We start from the raw sequence: 17,689 nt of genomic DNA, 5'->3' as shown, positions 1-17,689 counted from the left end.
GCTATTATACCACAGTGATGGGCTGTACAGTCAGGCGGGGAGGGGAGGGGGGTTTAAGGAGCAGCTCTGGGCACAGGAGGCTCTGCCCAGCCGTGCCCGCTGGGCGTGCTCTCAATGGAGGGGGCGTTTAAAAGGGCAGCACAGCTCAGTCAGAGTGGTCAGTGCCAAGGCGCCCGCAGGAGCCCAGCACTGCCCTGAAGCTGATCTCAAGACAGAGCCACAAGCCAGGGCAGAAGAGACAGTGGAGCATCTGCCAGTGGGGCAGGGACCTCCAGCCCCCTTCTGGGGGAATGCATTGAAACGCCATTCGGCAGGCCTCTGCCGTGCCTCTGAAGAGGAAGTGACCCGGGAGTAGGCTGGTGGCCCAGGCCCCACACCTGGACTGGCTGCCCCAGGGCCCTGGGTTGGAACCCAGAGGAGTGGGAGGGCTCGGGTTCTCTATCACCAACCCTGGACTTGAACCACGACATGCTCCCGCCAGCCCCAGGTGGTCTGGCTAGCCAGTGCTCGGACACTGGGGGACGCGGTCTAGGGCGATGGTCTCGGTCCCGGTCCCTTCCACGGGAACTCCTCCATGGGACTCCAGCAGGTGGACTGAGTGAGACAGGTCAGCGCTCTGGCTGATGGGCTGTGTGTGAAATTCAGCTGAACGCAGCGTTGTGTACTACGGTATCAGTCAGGCTGAGCCGGGGGTTGGACTACCAGACAGAAAACCAGTAAACGACGTGCTTAGGCAATAAAACCTGCCATGGAAACCCCGATAGGGAGAGAGAAAAGCCCCAACGCTGCCTCCAATACCCTCCACCCACCATGGCCTCCTGCAGCCACCCCCTGCGCTCCCATGTCACCCACCCACACCCCTCATGGCCTCCTGCAGCCAGACACCCCCTGGGCTCCCATGTCACCCACCCACACCCCTCATGGCCTCCTGCAGCCAGACACCGAGCGGGAGTGAGGGACCATCTGCCAAATTGCTGCCGAATAGCTGGACCTGCCGCCCCTCTCTGGAGTGGCCGCCCCAAGCACCTGCTTGCCAAGCTGGTGCCTGGAGCTGGCCCTGTCTCTAGGGATTGTGGCCCCCATCTCTGAGCAGGGACCCGGCCATGATCGCTTGCCTTTTGGCCCGGGACACTGTGGGACCCGGTGGGTTTTGTCCCCAGCGAGCGGGGTCTGCAGAGGTTTCAGGTAGGGCTCAGAGGAATGGAGCTGTCTGCACGAGGCAGTGAGCAGGGTTCCCATACCACAGGGCTCGATCCAATGCCCATGGAACTTGGCTGACTTCAATGCGTGGTAGATCAGGCCCAAGCTAAGCAAGGCCTCTGTCCTGTGTGCGAGCAGGTTCTCCCACTGGGCACAGCAGGCTGCTGTCTGCACCCTGGGCACTGCGCTCGCAATATGCGCTCTCTGGGCTCCCCCCGGGCGCCGGCTGTGAGTAGGAGCTGCCTAGCGGCGTGGCTGGCTTTGGGAAGGTCGTTCCTCTGCACAGGCCCGGTTGTAACACTGGCTCCCCAAGCAGCTATTACAGCAGGCTGTAAATTTCACTCCACTGCTCCGCACTTGCCCTGCTTTTCGGTTCCCATGAAAACAACAGGGGCCATAAACTAACAGCGGGAGCAATAAACTCCGATTGTTTTTTCATCTGGACAGCAAAGCAGCATTTGCAGTTGACACGTGGTGGGCAAGGGGCCAGATCAGAGAGCAGCAGGGAAAGCACAGAGCCCTGAAGCCAGCTGTGCTCACACCAGGCTGGTAGGAAAAACTGGCTACTCAAGGATCAGGTCCCCCCCAGCGCTGGACTATAGGGGCCCAATCTCCGCTCCCACACACTGCTCGAACTAGGTCAGTGGAGTTACTGCCAGGGGAGCGAGAGGAGAGGCAGGTGCTTTGTATCCAATACAGCTGCTGCCTACTGGACACAAAGGCCTAGGGGAACCCTGAACTCCAGCATAACGTACCGCTCCAGTTGCCCAACTACAAGCAGCTCCAGTTCCCCAGTTGCCACTGGCCTAAATGAAACTGGAGACTCAGGTAGGGGTCTGGGCTCCAGGCCTGAGCCTGAATCGAGCCTCCAAAGCCACCATCTTTTCCCATCTCCGACACACTGCTCTGCTGGGTGACCTTGGGCAAGTCACTTCCCCTCTCTGCGCCGCCATTCCACCTCCCGCCTATCGTCCGTCTTCTCTAGTCACATTAGCTCTTTGGTGGCATGAGCTGGCTCTCCCCACGTGCCTGCACAGAGTCTAGCCCAACAGGGGGGCTCTCGAGTCACCACTCCCAGGTATTTGTGTTACAGCAGCACCTCGGAGCCCAGGCACAGGTCAGCACTCCTCTGGGCCAGGTGCGGTACAAAGGCAGAACAAAGAGACTGGGTGGAAATCTAGTTCGGAATATTGCCCCAGTCTTTTACAATGGGCCAAGCCGAAGAGTCACTCATTCCAGATCCAGACCTGGCTGCAGAGTTTTCCATTTGAGTCCATCTCTGCTGGTTCTCCCCCTTCACTGTAACACAAACATTGCACCTCACTGAGCTGATCTTTCTACCCAAGTCCATCTCCGGGACATGCAGGACTCCCTAGAGCAGAGATCGGCAACCTTTCAGAAGTGGGGTGCCGAGTCTTCATTGATTCACTCTCGTTGAAGGTTTCGCGTGCCAGTCATACATTTTAACGTTTTTAGAAGGTCTCTTTCTAGAAGTCTATAACATATAACTAAACTATTGTTGTCTGTAAAGTAAATAAGGTTTTTAAAATGTTTAAGAAGCTTCATTTAAAATTAAATTAAAATGCAGAGCCCCCCCAGACTGGTGGCCAGGACCCAGGCAGTGTGAGTGCCACTGAAAATCAGCTCATGTGCCGCCTTCGGTTAGGGTGACCAGACAGCAAATATGAAAAATCAGGACGGGGGTGGGAGGGTAATAGGAGCCTCTATAAGAAAAAGACCCAAAAATCGGGACTGTCCCTATAAAATCGGGACATCTGGTCACCCTACCTTCGGCACACGTGCCATAGGTTGCCTATCCCTGCTCTAGACTTTGGATAGACTCAGCAGGCTGAAAGAGAGAGAACACGGGAGCAAACAGCCTGGACTGGGAAGATAATCCACACTCCATCCACCCCCACATGGTTCTATCACGCCCCCACCCCCCGGGCACGCTTCAGTGACAGTCGGACATTTGCTCATACCAGCTGGCTCGGAAGCCAACGTGAAAGAAACAAAGCAAAAAGGGACCAGACGATACCTTCTTTGCTCCTGTCAAGGCTGCTTTCTGGAGCTTGTTGTAACAGTACTTGGCGTAAGTGCTTATTGCCACCCCTACAAGAGAAAACAGAGAGCAGAGAGTCAAGCCAGACGTTCCAGGAAAAAGGAAAAGCAGGAGACCTATGATCCATTGTAGAGGCCCTCGGGAAAGCTCAGGGATGGGGCTTCAGAAGGGAGTGCACGAGGCTTCGGCACCACTGAGGTCCCACGTCAGCTCTGGATGCTTCGCGCCTCTCGGGACGCGCTCAGGGCTGATACAGGACCTCAGTGATGCTTGGGCCTTCTGCTGATCCTTTTGCACAGGGCTGGGTTTCATCCAAAATTGCACACAAAGCTGGTCTGAGTAGCACCCGCCCAGTGAGGCACCCAGTGCTTGACTGGTGCACGCCAGGCCCTAAAAGCTGCTTACCTCCAGCTGTGAAATGAACCCCTGCAGCAGGACTGTCCCAGGAAAGGGAGGTATCTGGCAGGCCCAGCTACGTATCTCATCTGAAGGCAAGGGCTGTCTGACCACGAGTGAGGATGGAAACGCCACCAGCAGCATAAGGCCAAGGGCTTGGGGCCTGATTTCCCCACTGGAGGAAAGATTTGGGGTGATATTTTCAAAGTTGTCTCGGGGTTAAGAGGCCCAATTCTCACTGTGTCTAAATCCCTTAGGCAGGGCTGAGAATATCATTCGTTCTCAAGGGTTATTGCCTGGAGGGAAGAGACAGGCACGATCTGTTTTAATAATAATTATCTATTGCTTAATATAAAACGACAAACCCAGAAACAGAGGGCATGTGTTGGCTCTCTCTGTTTCTGGAAGCCTGGTGTTTTTGAGCACGCTCAGTAAATCACCCTTAGACTCCCAACTACTGCTTGAGGGATTGATTTTTTTAACATGACTCTTCCGGGTTTTATAGACTACAGTTCCAAGTTCTTTTTGGTCACGTGATGGATGTTTCAGCCAATCGGAACGAATCGCTGGAAAAGCGTGGTCAATGCACATCGCCAGAGCTGCAGTGAGACAACTGGGTGTGGGGCTTCCGTTCTACTTTGCTACCGAATTGCAGTTAGCATCAGCAGGCGACTGTAAAGACGCCCCTTCGTCTCCAGACTTGCCCCGGGATGGCTCCAGACTCAGGGCAGTTTACTCGAGAGGCAAGTGTAAGTTTTTAGTGTCTCTCGCGCTGGTTCGCGCTGCGCAGCCAGCACAAGAGAGCTGGACTCTATTCTGGCTCATTCAAACAACGGTTAACCACGTTCAGCCGCAGGGTCAGATCTCGTTCACCGTCCCACAAGCCCTCGGAGAACAATGGCGGAGTTAGCACGGAGGGCAGCACTCGGCTCGCACAACCTTCAGTACAGTGGCCCAGCTTGACACTCTGATCCCCAAACTGAGCTCCTTGGCACCTCTCCCCTTTCTCTGTCGCCACCCTCCTCCCTGGCACTCAGGCCGGGAAACTGCTCGGCCCCCACAGCCAGGCCATGCCCAGATCGTGCCGGTTCTCCCTTCACAACATTGCCAGGATCTGGCCTTTCCTTTCTGCCCGGGTGGTTACGTCTCCCATCCCTCAGCATCTCCTGCCTCAACTCCCCCTCTCGCCTCCACGATTCCCACCTCGACCCCCACTTGGGCCCATTCAAAATGCTGCTGCTGACATCATCTGCTTGGCTCGTTCCCCTGACCATGTGTCCCCCCCATCTCCCCCGTCAGGCCCTTCACTGGCTTCCCCAGCATAACCAGGACAAGTTTCCAGTGCCCCACTCCAAGGCCCTTTGCGCCTCTGTCTCTACTGCCTAGCCACTCCCGTATCGCATTGGGTCACCCCAAAGCCCTGTGCTCCATTGCCCACTCATCTGTTTCTCCTGCCAGCACCAGCACGTGGAACTCTCTCCCTGCACCCAGCTGTAGGACCACTCCCCTGGTCTTTCTATCCCCTCCGCGGGGCCCACTTCTGCTGTGCCACCCTTGGGGAACTGCCAGCTGAGAGCGGCCAGTCCAGAGCCAGCAGGAATACCAGCTCCTGAACTGATCTTTGTATTAGATCCGGAGCAAAGACGGTCTGGAGTCACTTCATGACAATGACCACCAGGGGGATGTTTTTATGGGGTCATTTTTCAGAGTTTAAGGGACTGCCACTCTATCGCGGCTCACTATAGGTAGCTCCAATCTGGAAGCACCATATGCAAACCAACTCAGCAAGGGCTTGACCCAATGCACACTGAGACAATGGGCTTCAGATCAGGCCCTACGTTTCCTTCAAAGCAGTTTTAACGCCACAGACATTCGACGCACTTTCCTGAGCATCCACCTCCAAACAGCGACTGCAGGAGGCAAAGAACACGTTCACTTTAAAACCACACCCTCATAGCGCTGACAGGACACAGCGTGTGTCTAACTGTGACCTGCCCATGCGACAAGTGGCTGTACAGTACATTACAGTGACCCTTGCACAGAAGCAGTACAAGAAGAGGGGAGTAAATCACTGCGGGACAGAATGGTGGAGACTGGAGCTGTGACCGATAGTAACTGAGGGAGAAGAAACAGCGATAATGAATGCAAGCAACGTCAGCAGCAGCAGCTACCAAAAGGCGTAAGAACACTCAATCAGCCTATGCCACTTCGTTCCATCCTGATCCTCCACATGGCACCTCTCCCTGATGGTGCACTCTCCCAATGGCAGTCACACGTGTATCTATTTTTTCATCGATTCCAAGGCCAGAAGGGACCAGGGTGATCATCTAGTGCGACCGCCTCTGTAACACAGCCCAGTAGGGTGACCAGCTGTCCCGATGTTATAGGGACAGTCCCAATATTGGGGCTTTTTTATATGGGCTCCTATTACCCCCACACCCCCTGTTCTGATTTTTTCACACTTGCTGTCTGGTCACCCTACAGCCCAGAGACCTGCCCCCATACAATTCTTAGAGGAGATCATTTAGAAAAACATCCAATCTGGATTTATTTAGGTTCTTACCTCGCCTATCACCCCAGTCTCCAAGGATGGCAAAAACATCAGGGGAGAGCCAAGAGCAGAACCTTGCCCTGAAATTGGACAGTATCAATTCTCATGATATTATTGGAAGTCTTGCAATTCTTGGTGGTGTTCTTAAAGCCCCAGCGCCTGGAGTCAGGTTATTAAGCAAGACTCGCAGCTTTCATTAAAGAAAAAAGTAAATGTCTAGTCCTCGTGATTGCACAGAAAAGCCTGAAAACATGACTCCCTACAGGCTCAAAACCCAGAAGGGCAACAAAAAGGAGCCCCAGACTTATTTATTTTTTAAATATCTCATGATTTTTAAGACAATCTTGTGATGGGGGGAAGGGGAAGAGTCACAATTTTCAAATGCTTGATGTTGGTGATGCTGAGATAATGATTAGGGGTGGGGGAGGGGGAAATGTTCTCCAGGGCATTGTTAGCCACTCGATTAATTGTCCTGGAAGAAGCGGGATTACAAGGATGTGGTGAGTAATGTGGGAGGACAAGTAACAAGAGACCCATTCCTTAAGAGCAGCATGACTGGGCTCGGGGAGGCTGCAGTGAGATCTGTCATCTATCCACGATGACTCCAAGATCTTTTTCCTGACTTGTTGTAGCTAAATTAGCCCCCATCATATTGTATGTATAGTTGGGGTTATTTTTTCCAAGGTGCATAGAAAGCAATAAACCCTGATTGCCGCTCTGTGTCCTTGCAAACACCTACCCTCAGCTGCAGCTAAGGGTCAAAGTTGAGCCAAGTAACAGACTGTCCCTGCACTGTGAAACGGAGCAGCAGCAGCAGCTATGGTTGCAGCCGAGAGAGGCAACAGTTATGGTTAAGGATGCCAAACTGTTTCCATTCTAACCCCCTCTGTTTTCAGTCCCTCTGAGAGTTTTCATGGAAGCTAAGTGAAGCTGGTTAGGTGAGACAATCCCAGCATCCCAAGAGGTTCTTTAAGGACACTTGAAAGATCCTGGTTTTGTTGTTGTTATTATTAACCATGTTTATTATGGTAGTGCCTAGGGACCAGCAAAAACTTTATGCTAGGCTCCGAAAAGACACGGAGTAGATAATCCCACCCTGAGTTGCTTACAATCCAAATAGATAAAACAGATGCAGGGCGGGGGAGGGGGGAAAGGGGCGTAACACACAAGCAGAGAGATCACGTGCATTCCACAATTGGGGGGGGGGGAAAGAGGGGGTTAACTAGGCAGGGATCAACTAAATGGAAAGGGAAGGAAGGGGAGTGAGAGAGAGAGCAGGTGGGGGGGGGGATTGGTTCTATCAGTTACATTTATTGTATTTATTTTGTAAACAAAATGTTTCTGATTCAGATCTGTGCTGAGCAGCGTTTGTTGTACGGGTACCAGGACCAGAGTCCGGGGAATGAGCGTTCAGTGTGACTGACGGCGTCTGGAGTGAAAGAATCATAGAATCATAGAATCATAGGATATCAGAGTTGGAAGGGACCTCAAGAGGTCATCTAGTCCAACCCCCTGCTCAAAGCAGGACCAATTCCCAGCTAAATCATCCCAGCCAGGGCTTTGTCAAGCCGGGCCTTAAAAACCTCCAAGGAAGGAGACTCCACCACCTCCCTAGGTAACGCATTCCAGTGTTTCACCACCCTCCTAGTGAAATAGTTTTTCCTGATATCCAACCTGGACCTCCCCCACCGCAACTTGAGACCATTGCTCCTTGTTCTGTCCTCTGCCACCACTGAGAACAGCCGAGCTCCATCCTCTTTGGAACTCCCCTTCAGGTAGTTGAAGGCTGCTATCAAATCCCCCCTCATTCTTCTCTTCTGGAGACTAAACAATCCCAGTTCTCTCAGCCTCTCCTCATAAGTCATGTGCTCCAGACCCCTAATCATTTTTGTTGCCCTCCGCTGGACTCTTTCCAATTTTTCCACATCCTTTTTGTAGTGTGGGGCCCAAAACTGGACACAGTATTCCAGATGAGGCCTCACCAATGTCGAATAAAGGGGAACGATCACGTTCCTCGATCTGCTGGCAATGCCCCTACTTATACAGCCCAAAATGCCGTTAGCCTTCTTGGCAACAAGAGCACACTGTTGACTCATATCCAGCTTCTCGTCCACTGTGACCCCTAGGTCCTTTTCAGCAGAACTGCTACCTAGCCATTCGGTCCCTAGTCTGTAGCAGTGCATGGGATTCTTCCGTCCTAAGTGCAGGACTCTGCACTTGTCCTTGTTGAACCTCATCAGGTTTTTTTCTGACCAATCCTCTAATTTGTCTAGGTCCCTCTGTATCCGATCCCTACCCTCTAGCGTATCTACCACGCCTCCTAGTTTAGTGTCATCTGCAAACTTGCTGAGAGTGCAGTCCACACCATCCTCCAGATCATTAATAAAGATATTAAACAAAACCGGCCCCAGGACCGACCCTTGGGGCACTCCACTTGAAACCGGCTGCCAACTAGACATGGAGCCATTGATCACTACCCGTTGAGCCCGACGATCTAGCCAGCTTTCTATCCACCTTACAGTCCATTCATCCAGCCCATACTTCTTTAACTTGGTGGCAAGAATACTGTGGGAGACAGTATCAAAAGCTTTGCTAAAGTCAAGAAATAACACATCCACTGCTTTCCCCTCATCCACAGAGCCAGTTATCTCATCATAGAAGGCAATTAGGTTAGTCAGGCACGACTTCCCCTTCGTGAATCCATGCTGACTGTTCCTGATCACTTTCCTTTCCTCTAAATGTTTCATAATTGATTCCTTGAGGACCTGCTCCATAATTTTTCCAGGGACTGAGGTGAGGCTGACTGGCCTGTAGTTCCCCGGATCCTCCTTCTTCCCTTTTTTAAAGATGGGCACTACATTAGCCTTTTTCCAGTCATCTGGGACCTCCCCCGATCGCCATGAGTTTTCAAAAATAATGGCTAATGGCTCTGCAATCTCACCCGCCAACTCCTTTAGCACCCTCGGATGCAGCGCATCCGGCCCCATGGACTTGTGCACGTCCAGTTTTTCTAAATAGTCCCGAACCACTTCTTTCTCCACAGAGGGCTGGTCACCTTCTCCCCATGCTGTACTGCCCAGTGCAGCAATCTGGGAGCTGACCTTGTGCGTGAAGACAGAGGCAAAAAAATCATTGAGTACATTAGCTTTTTCCACATCCTCGGTCACTAGGTTGCCTCCCTCATTCAGTAAGGGGCCCACACTTTCCTTGATTTTCTTCTTGTTGCTAACATACCTGAAGAAACCCTTCTTGTTACTCTTAACATCTCTTGCTAACTGCAACTCCAAGTGTGATTTGGCCTTCCTGATTTCACTCCTGCACGCCTGAGCAATATTTTTATACTCCTCCCTGGTCATTTGTCCAATCTTCCACTTCTTATAAGCCTCTTTTTTGCGTTTAAGATCAGCAAGGATTTCACTGTTTAGCCAAGCTGGTCGCCTGCCATATTTACTATTCTTTCTACACATCGGGATGGTTTGTTCCTGCAATCTCAATAAGGATTCTTTAAAATACAGCCAGCTCTCCTGGACCCCTTTGCCCTTCATGTTATTCTCCCAGGGGATCCTGCCCATCTGTTCCCTGAGGGAGTCAAAGTCTGCTTTTCTGAAGTCTAGGGTCCATATTCTGCTGCTCTCCTTTCTTCCTTGTGTCAGGATCCTGAACTCGACCATCTCATGGTCACTGCCTCCCAGGTTCCCATCCACTTTTGCTTCCCCTACTAGTTCTTCCCTGTTTGTGAGCAGCAGGTCAAGAAAAGCTTTGCCCCTAGTTGGTTCCTCCAGCACTTGCACCAGGAAATTGTCCCCTACGCTTTCCAAAAATTTCCTGGATTGCCTGTGCACCGCTGTATTGCTCTCCCAGCAGATATCAGGGTGATTAAAGTCTCCCATGAGAACCAGGGCCTGCGATCTAGCAACTTCTGCTAGTTGCCAGAAGAAAGCCTCGTCCACCTCATCCCCCTGGTCTGGTGGTCTATAGCAGACTCCAACCACGACATCACCCTTGTTGCTCCCACTTCTCAACTTTATCCAGAGACTCTCAGGTTTTTCTGCAGTATCATACCGGAGCTCTGAGCAGTCATACTCCTCTCTTACATACAACGCAACTCCCCCACCTTTTCTGCCCTGCCTGTCCTTCCTGAACAGTTTATATCCATCCATGACAGTACTCCAGTCACGTGAGTTATCCCACCAAGTCTCTGTTATTCCAATCACATCATAGTTCCCTGACTGTGCCAGGACTTCCAGTTCTCCCTGCTTGTTTCCCAGGCTTCTTGCATTTGTGTAAAGGAAGAGTTCGATGAGCATCCGCACTCTCCAAACAGTGCTTCTGCTCAAAGTGAACATCACAAGGACACTTGCTCAGCGTGTCATGCTAACCTCACTAAGTCACTGGAAAAACCCTCCACTTGGAGAAATCGGCCCAGGACGCTGTTCCAGTGATTTTATCGAGAGACTGGTATTGTTTGGTGTTTTTCTTAAAGCCCCAGCTCCTTATTCAAGTGATTCAGTGAGAATCTTGCGGCTTTTTAAAAAAACGAAAGTTTTTCGCCCTCACCATTGTGTAGATAAGCTTGAAAGCACAAAACGTCCTGCCTCAAACCCCAGACAGCAGATAAACAGACCCCAGAACATTAGGGGTTTTAAATCTCTGGTTTAAAGCCAGTCTCATGATTTGGGGGGCCTAGCACATGGTCCTGGCATGCTTGGCGTTGGGAGTGCTGATGTGCCAGAGGCTGGCAGCCAGGCCACCGGCTCAGCGCTGTCCTTTGTAACAGTATTTCACAAGCCTCAAAAGTGTTGCTGCAAAAGTGTCCATATTTTCAAAATCAGAAACTGGGTCATAATTCTAGTCTGTCCCTTTCAGTCACTCATGACTTATTCCAAACCCTGCCCCCAGCCCTATGCCAGCTTAAATTCACTCAACATGTGCTGAAATTTTCACCTTTTGGCCTGAAATTTTAATCTTTTGGTCTATGTTCAAAGGTGATTTTTTTCTGGAAAGTTTGAGAGAAAAGCGTATGGCTCTTTCTGAGTCGGGGGTGGGGGGAGGGGGAATGACCCTTTACCCGATTGTGATCTTTTTAAGACCAGCTTCAGCAGCTGAAATGGCTGATGCTAGAAAGGTGAAATTTGGCACAGAAAGAGTCTCCTGGTGAACACTTGACTCACCCTGTGTGGATTAGGAAAGGCAGCTGCACACTTTGCAGAAAGATCTTCCTGTGATTATGTTTCAGAAGGTATGTGATTAAAGGAAGGTTTGGAGTACATACACACAAGGGAGCAGAGTTAAGGGTAAATGGGTAGCCTTAATTTTGGTATCTCCTGAATTTGAAGGGGTTTACAGTGCAACAGTAGCGTTCTCTTTGTGTAGAACAGTAAGAGCAGCATAACGAACTGGCTGGGGTTACTGTGTGTCACCAGTACTCTCTGCTGGATGGAATCAGAAAGGCTAAACTGTGTGTCATAGGCCCTGGAAAGTTAACAGAGATTCTCTGTCAGCTCAGGTAGCAGAGTTCTGTGCTTTTGGAGCAGGAGTCTCTGAGCTCTTTCCTGTTGTTGCTGTGAAGTTCTGACTGACCACGGTAGGCAGCAGAAGGAGAACGCTGAAGTACAAGAAGCCCAGGGATACAATGCTTTGCGCCCCTACAGCGACGTCCATGCAAGGAACTCAAGTCACTTTGCCAAATTCCATGCCCGTGTCCTCACTACAACCCGGGAAAGTAGCTGTTATCCCCAGGGTAGAGAAGAAGGAACTGAGGCCCAGACAAGGAACAACTCGCACAAGGTTGCTCAGTGAATCGGCAGGAGGAGTCAGGACATTCATGGGTTAGCAATGCCGCCTCGGGAATCTGCGAGCACAGCGCCAGGTTGCTCTCCTCTCTGAGGGGCTGTGGCTGTAACTTCCTGCCCGGAGGCGGAGCGGGAAGAGCCATGGCTGAGAACGACTGTAGAATATCTGCTGGAGAAGATTCAGCAGTAGCCTCCTAAGGGTGGGTGTAAAATCACACCGACAAAGCTCTGGGAAATAGACCAATGGGCACACGGATGGGGGGAAGGGGGGGGCTGGATAAAATGATCCCAATAGGAGTGGAGGAATTCACCGTTAGGGTCTGGGCCTGGATTCTAAATATGCTACACCTAGGATTTGGGATCCAGAGCCAGACTTCCCGTCCCCGCCCCACTCAGATCTAGGGGGTTTGGATCAGGATGGTAGTTAGGACCCAACCTCTCCACATTTTCTCACACACTCCAGAGGAGCTATGTTGCCAAATGCCACAGCAGGATGTGGTGCTCGTCCGCTCGGGATGCTGCGTCTCCTTCCCGGCCGGTGCCAGCGATGCTCCTCCGCCCCGGATGCTGCGTCTCCTTCCCGGCCGGTGCCAGTGGTGCTCCTCCGCCCCGGATGCTGCGTCTCCTTCCCGGCCGGTGCCAGTGATGCTCCTCCGCCCCGGATGCTGCGTCTCCTTCCCGGCTGGTGCCAGTGGTGCTCCTCCGCCCCGGATGCTGCGTCTCCTTCACGGCCGGTGCCAGCGATGCTCCTCCGCCCCGGATGCTGCGTCTCCTTCCCGGCCGGTGCCAGCGGTGCTCCTCCGCCCCGGATGCTGCGTCTCCTTCCCGGCCGGTGCCAGCGATGCTCCTCCGCCCCGGATGCTGCGTCTCCTTCCCGGCCGGTGCCAGCGATGCTCCTCCGCCCCGGATGCTGCGTCTCCTTCCCGGCCGGTGCCAGCGATGCTCCTCCGCCCCGGATGCTGCGTCTCCTTCCCGGCCGGTGCCAGCGATGCTCCTCCGCCCCGGATGCTGCGTCTCCTTCCCGGCCGGTGCCAGCGATGCTCCTCCGCCCCGGATGCTGCGTCTCCTTCCCGGCCGGTGCCAGCGATGCTCCTCCGCCCCGGATGCTGCGTCTCCTTCCCGGCCGGTGCCAGCGATGCTCCTCCGCCCCGGATGCTGCGTCTCCTTCCCGGCCGGTGCCAGCGATGCACCTCCGCCCCGGATGCTGCGTCTCCTTCCCGGCCGGTGCCAGCGGTGCTCCTCCGCCCCGGATGCTGCGTCTCCTTCCCGGCCGGTGCCAGCGATGCTCCTCCGCCCCGGATGCTGCGTCTCCTTCCCGGCCGGTGCCAGCGATGCTCCTCCGCCCCGGATGCTGCGTCTCCTTCCCGGCCGGTGCCAGCGATGCTCCTCCGCCCCGGATGCTGCGTCTCCTTCCCGGCCGGTGCCAGCGATGCTCCTCCGCCCCGGATGCTGCGTCTCCTTCCCGGCCGGTGCCAGTGATGCTCCTCCGCCCCGGATGCTGCGTCTCCTTCCCGGCCGGTGCCAGTGATGCTCCTCCGCCCCGGATGCTGCGTCTCCTTCCCGGCCGGTGCCAGTGATGCTCCTCCGCCCCGGATGCTGCGTCTCCTTCCCGGCCGGTGCCAGTGATGCTCCTCCGCCCCGGATGCTGCGTCTCCTTCCAGGCCGGTGCCAGCGATGCTCCTCCGCCCCGGATGCTGCGTCTCCTTCCCGGCCGGTGCCAGCGATGCTCCTCCGCCCCGGATGCTGCGTCTCCTTCCCGGCCGGTGCCAGCGATGCTCCTCCGCCCCGGATGCTGCGTCTCCTTCCCGGCCGGTGCCAGCGATGCTCCTCCGCCCCGGATGCTGCGTCTCCTTCCCGGCCGGTGCCAGCGATGCTCCTCCGCCCCGGATGCTGCGTCTCCTTCCCGGCCGGTGCCAGCGATGCTCCTCCGCCCCGGATGCTGCGTCTCCTTCCCGGCCGGTGCCAGTGATGCTCCTCCGCCCCGGATGCTGCGTCTCCTTCCCGGCCGGTGCCAGCGATGCTCCTCCGCCCCGGATGCTGTGTCTCCTTCCCGGCCGGTGCCAGCGATGCTCCTCCGCCCCGGATGCTGCGTCTCCTTCCCGGCCGGTGCCAGTGATGCTCCTCCGCCCCGGATGCTGCGTCTCCTTTCCGGCCGGTGCCAGCGATGCTCCTCCGCCCCGGATGCTGCGTCTCCTTCCCGGCCGGTGCCAGCGATGCTCCTCCGCCCCGGATGCTGCGTCTCCTTCCCGGCCGGTGCCAGCGATGCTCCTCCGCCCCGGATGCTGCGTCTCCTTCCCGGCCGGTGCCAGCGATGCTCCTCCGCCCCGGATGCTGCGTCTCCTTCCCGGCCGGTGCCAGCGATGCTCCTCCGCCCCGGATGCTGCGTCTCCTTCCAGGCCGGTGCCAGCGATGCTCCTCCGCCCCGGATGCTGCGTCTCCTTCCCGGCCGGTGCCAGCGGTGCTCCTCCGCCCCGGATGCTGCGTCTCCTTCCCGGCCGGTGCCAGCGATGCTCCTCCGCCCCGGATGCTGCGTCTCCTTCCCGGCCGGTGCCAGCGATGCTCCTCCGCCCCGGATGCTGCGTCTCCTTTCCGGCCGGTGCCAGCGATGCTCCTCCGCCCCGGATGCTGCGTCTCCTTCCCGGCCGGTGCCAGCGATGCTCCTCCGCCCCGGATGCTGCGTCTCCTTCCCGGCCGGTGCCAGCGATGCTCCTCCGCCCCGGATGCTGCGTCTCCTTCCCGGCCGGTGCCAGTGATGCTCCTCCGCCCCGGATGCTGCGTCTCCTTCCCGGCCGGTGCCAGTGATGCTCCTCCGCCCCGGATGCTGCGTCTCCTTTCCGGCCGGTGCCAGCGATGCTCCTCCGCCCCGGATGCTGCGTCTCCTTCCCGGCCGGTGCCAGCGATGCTCCTCCGCCCCGGATGCTGCGTCTCCTTCCCGGCCGGTGCCAGTGATGCTCCTCCGCCCCGGATGCTGCGTCTCCTTCCAGGCTGGTGCCAGTGATGCTCCTCCGCCCATGGCTCCCTCTGAAAGTTTGCTCTTTTCATGTCACTTCCAAGTGCTTTGTATTTTCTTGCCACTGACAGCTGGACTCAGAGCAAATGATCTCCAGCGTGACACGGACAGGCAGGGACCGTGGGGAACAGCCGTGTCTGCAGGGGGCAGGAAGTAGGGCCCGGCAGGGCAGCAGGAGGATGGCTTTGTTGAGACAAGGCTGCAGAGGGCAGGCTGCACTTGGAGCATTGTGCTCACCCCGGGCACCTCCATGCAGGAGGCTCATTGATACACTGGAAGAGTTTGGAGAAGGGCAGCACGGAGGAGGAAGTGCCTCGAAGGGCCAACGTGGGAGGAAAGATGAGAAGAACTAGCTATTCAAGATGGGCCAGAGACTGTGGTGAGCAGCCCCTTCCAGGAGTTGTCCAGGCCAAGATTTAGGGAGACCCTGTGTGAGGACAACAGGCAGCTCAGTCTGTATTGGCCTGGGAGCTAGAGAAAACGGCAGGGCCTGTGTGTAGGGTGACCAGACAGCAAGTGTGAAAAATCGGGACAGGGGGTGGGGGGGAATAGGAGCCGATATAAGAAAAAGACCCAAACATCGGGACTGTCCCTATACAATCAGGACATCTGCTCACCCTATCCGTGTGTCCAGTAATCTCGCTAGCTAGCCCCCTTTGTATTCATCACCACTGAGTCCTGGATCTTCACTGCCATGGGGAATACAACAGACTTGGACCAAAATCACAGATTGGCACAGACATAAGCTTTGGGGTAGTCAGAATCAAACCCAGATCCTGACCTGGACTCTTCATCGTGTCTAAGGCCAGAAGGGACCATTCGATCATGTAGTCTGAGCTCCTAACGCAGGCCAGAGGATCTCGCCCCGTTACCCAATCAATTGTGTGTGACTAAAGCGTCTCCTCCAGAAGGCAGCCAGTCTGGATTTCACGACATCAAGAGATGGAAAACCCACCATTTCACCAGGCCATTTGTCCCAATGGCTAAATCACCCCGACTGTAACAAATTCGTGCCTTATTTCTAATTTGAATTTATCTGGCTTCAGCTTCCAGCCCTGGGTTCTAGTTCTGCCTTTCTCAGCTAGATTAAAGAGCCTGGTTGTACCGGTTGACCGTCCCCGGGAAGGTATTTTACACACTAATCAAGTCCTCTCTCAATCTCCTTTTTGATAAAGGAAACGGGGTTGGGCTCTTTAAGTCTCTCCCTGTCCGGCATTTTCTCCAGCCCTCAAATCATTTTTGTGGCTTTTCTCTGCATCTTCTCCAATTTTTCATCATCCTTTTTAAAATGTGGACCCCAGACCTGGTCGCAGTATTGCAGCACGGCGTGGCTGGCCCATTGCCTCCACAGGGAGCTGAATCAAAAGTGTAGATCCTGTTGTGTAGGGTGGTGCAGGGGGTTAGATAGTAATTGAGAGGAAGGATGGGCTTGTGGTTACGGCATGGGGCTGGAACTCATGGGGCTACGTTTGGTTCCTGCCTCAGTAACCAACTCTCTGGATATCCTTGAACAAGACACATAACCCCTCGGGGCCTCCTGGGCTAACACTGCGGCGGCTGTCCTGTCTGTATAGACTGTGAGCTCTCTGGGACAGAGACTGGATCTCACTCTCCCTGTGCCGCGCCTGGCACAACAGGTCCCTGATCTCAGCTGGGTGCTACTATAATAACCAAGAAAAGGAAAATTTAGACTCAGCATCAGGGTCTGTAACAGTGAGATTCGGCAGGCCGGGGACTGGTACTGCCAGGGAGGTGGTGGAAGCCCTGAGGCTTGGGTCACTGAAACCCGGCGTGGACAAACGTCCTAGAAATTATAGTAGGGAACAATCTGGGCCTGGGCTAGGGATGGACGAGACGTGGCCTCATGGACTGTTTCCTTGGCTCATTTCTAGGGTTCCCATGGATTGCTCAGACCAAAATCCCACGGAATGCTCAGGCCAAAATTCTCAGCACAGCCCATCACCCCATCGAACAAAGCCATCGGAGTTGCCAAACTAGATGGGACCAGGGTCCCTCTTGCTCGGATCCTGTCTGGCAGCAGCCAGCACCAGCTGCTTCAGAGGAAGGTGCAAGGGTCTGAACACCCTGGACAATGTTCTAATAACTCCTCTATAGGTGAAGCTGCCTCTAAATCCCACGCACTTAGCAGCTGGCTCATACCCGAAGCACAGGGTTTAGATCCCTGACACGCAGCTTTATTTTATCCGCTCTAAGCTAAATATGGACGTTCCCATTATACACAGAACTGGCGAATACTTGGCTGACCCCTCACATCTATGATATCTAGTGGCAATGAGTTCCAGAGGGGATTTATGCGCCCTCACCTCTGTGTCGCAGTGCATTTATTCCCCCCTGAACACTTCTGGGATGCGTTTTAAAATCACAACATTTGGAAAGCATTTAGCGGTGTTTCTTATTTAGTTGGGGCAGCCTTTCTGCTTTCACTTGAGACACCGACTCTGCACCCAGCAGATGGAAGGACCAGAGGGAGTTTTCTGTTTAATTCATATAAGGAAAGGTTTTGAAAGGGGGGCAAATGCCATGCACTGAGCTTTCAAGATGTCCTAGAGAACTGAAAGCACCAGGTTAAAGCTCTGATCGTTTAGCATGGAGGCAGTTACAGGGTCTATTAATAGCCCAACTTTACTGTTCCACTGGATCTAGTAATTCAATTACAT

General features: G+C 54.4%; 1 protein-coding gene across 9 annotated transcripts in view; it reads right to left on the bottom strand.

Moving 5' to 3' along the window:
• ARHGAP39 (Rho GTPase activating protein 39) overlaps positions 1-17,689 on the bottom strand; it is a 395,325-nt gene that overhangs the window by 62,276 nt on the left and 315,360 nt on the right. For all 9 annotated transcript variants that reach the window (XM_065586365.1, XM_065586367.1, XM_065586366.1 and 6 more), the window contains one exon: positions 3,239-3,312. In XM_065586365.1, the coding sequence (XP_065442437.1) occupies positions 3,239-3,312 (74 nt within the window). The remainder of the gene's footprint in view (positions 1-3,238; positions 3,313-17,689) is intronic.

This window comes from Chrysemys picta, chromosome 2, assembly GCF_011386835.1.
Source record: "Chrysemys picta bellii isolate R12L10 chromosome 2, ASM1138683v2, whole genome shotgun sequence".
NCBI classification, from domain to species: domain Eukaryota; kingdom Metazoa; phylum Chordata; order Testudines; family Emydidae; genus Chrysemys; species Chrysemys picta.
This window is presented reverse-complemented; position numbering and strand designations above follow the sequence as displayed.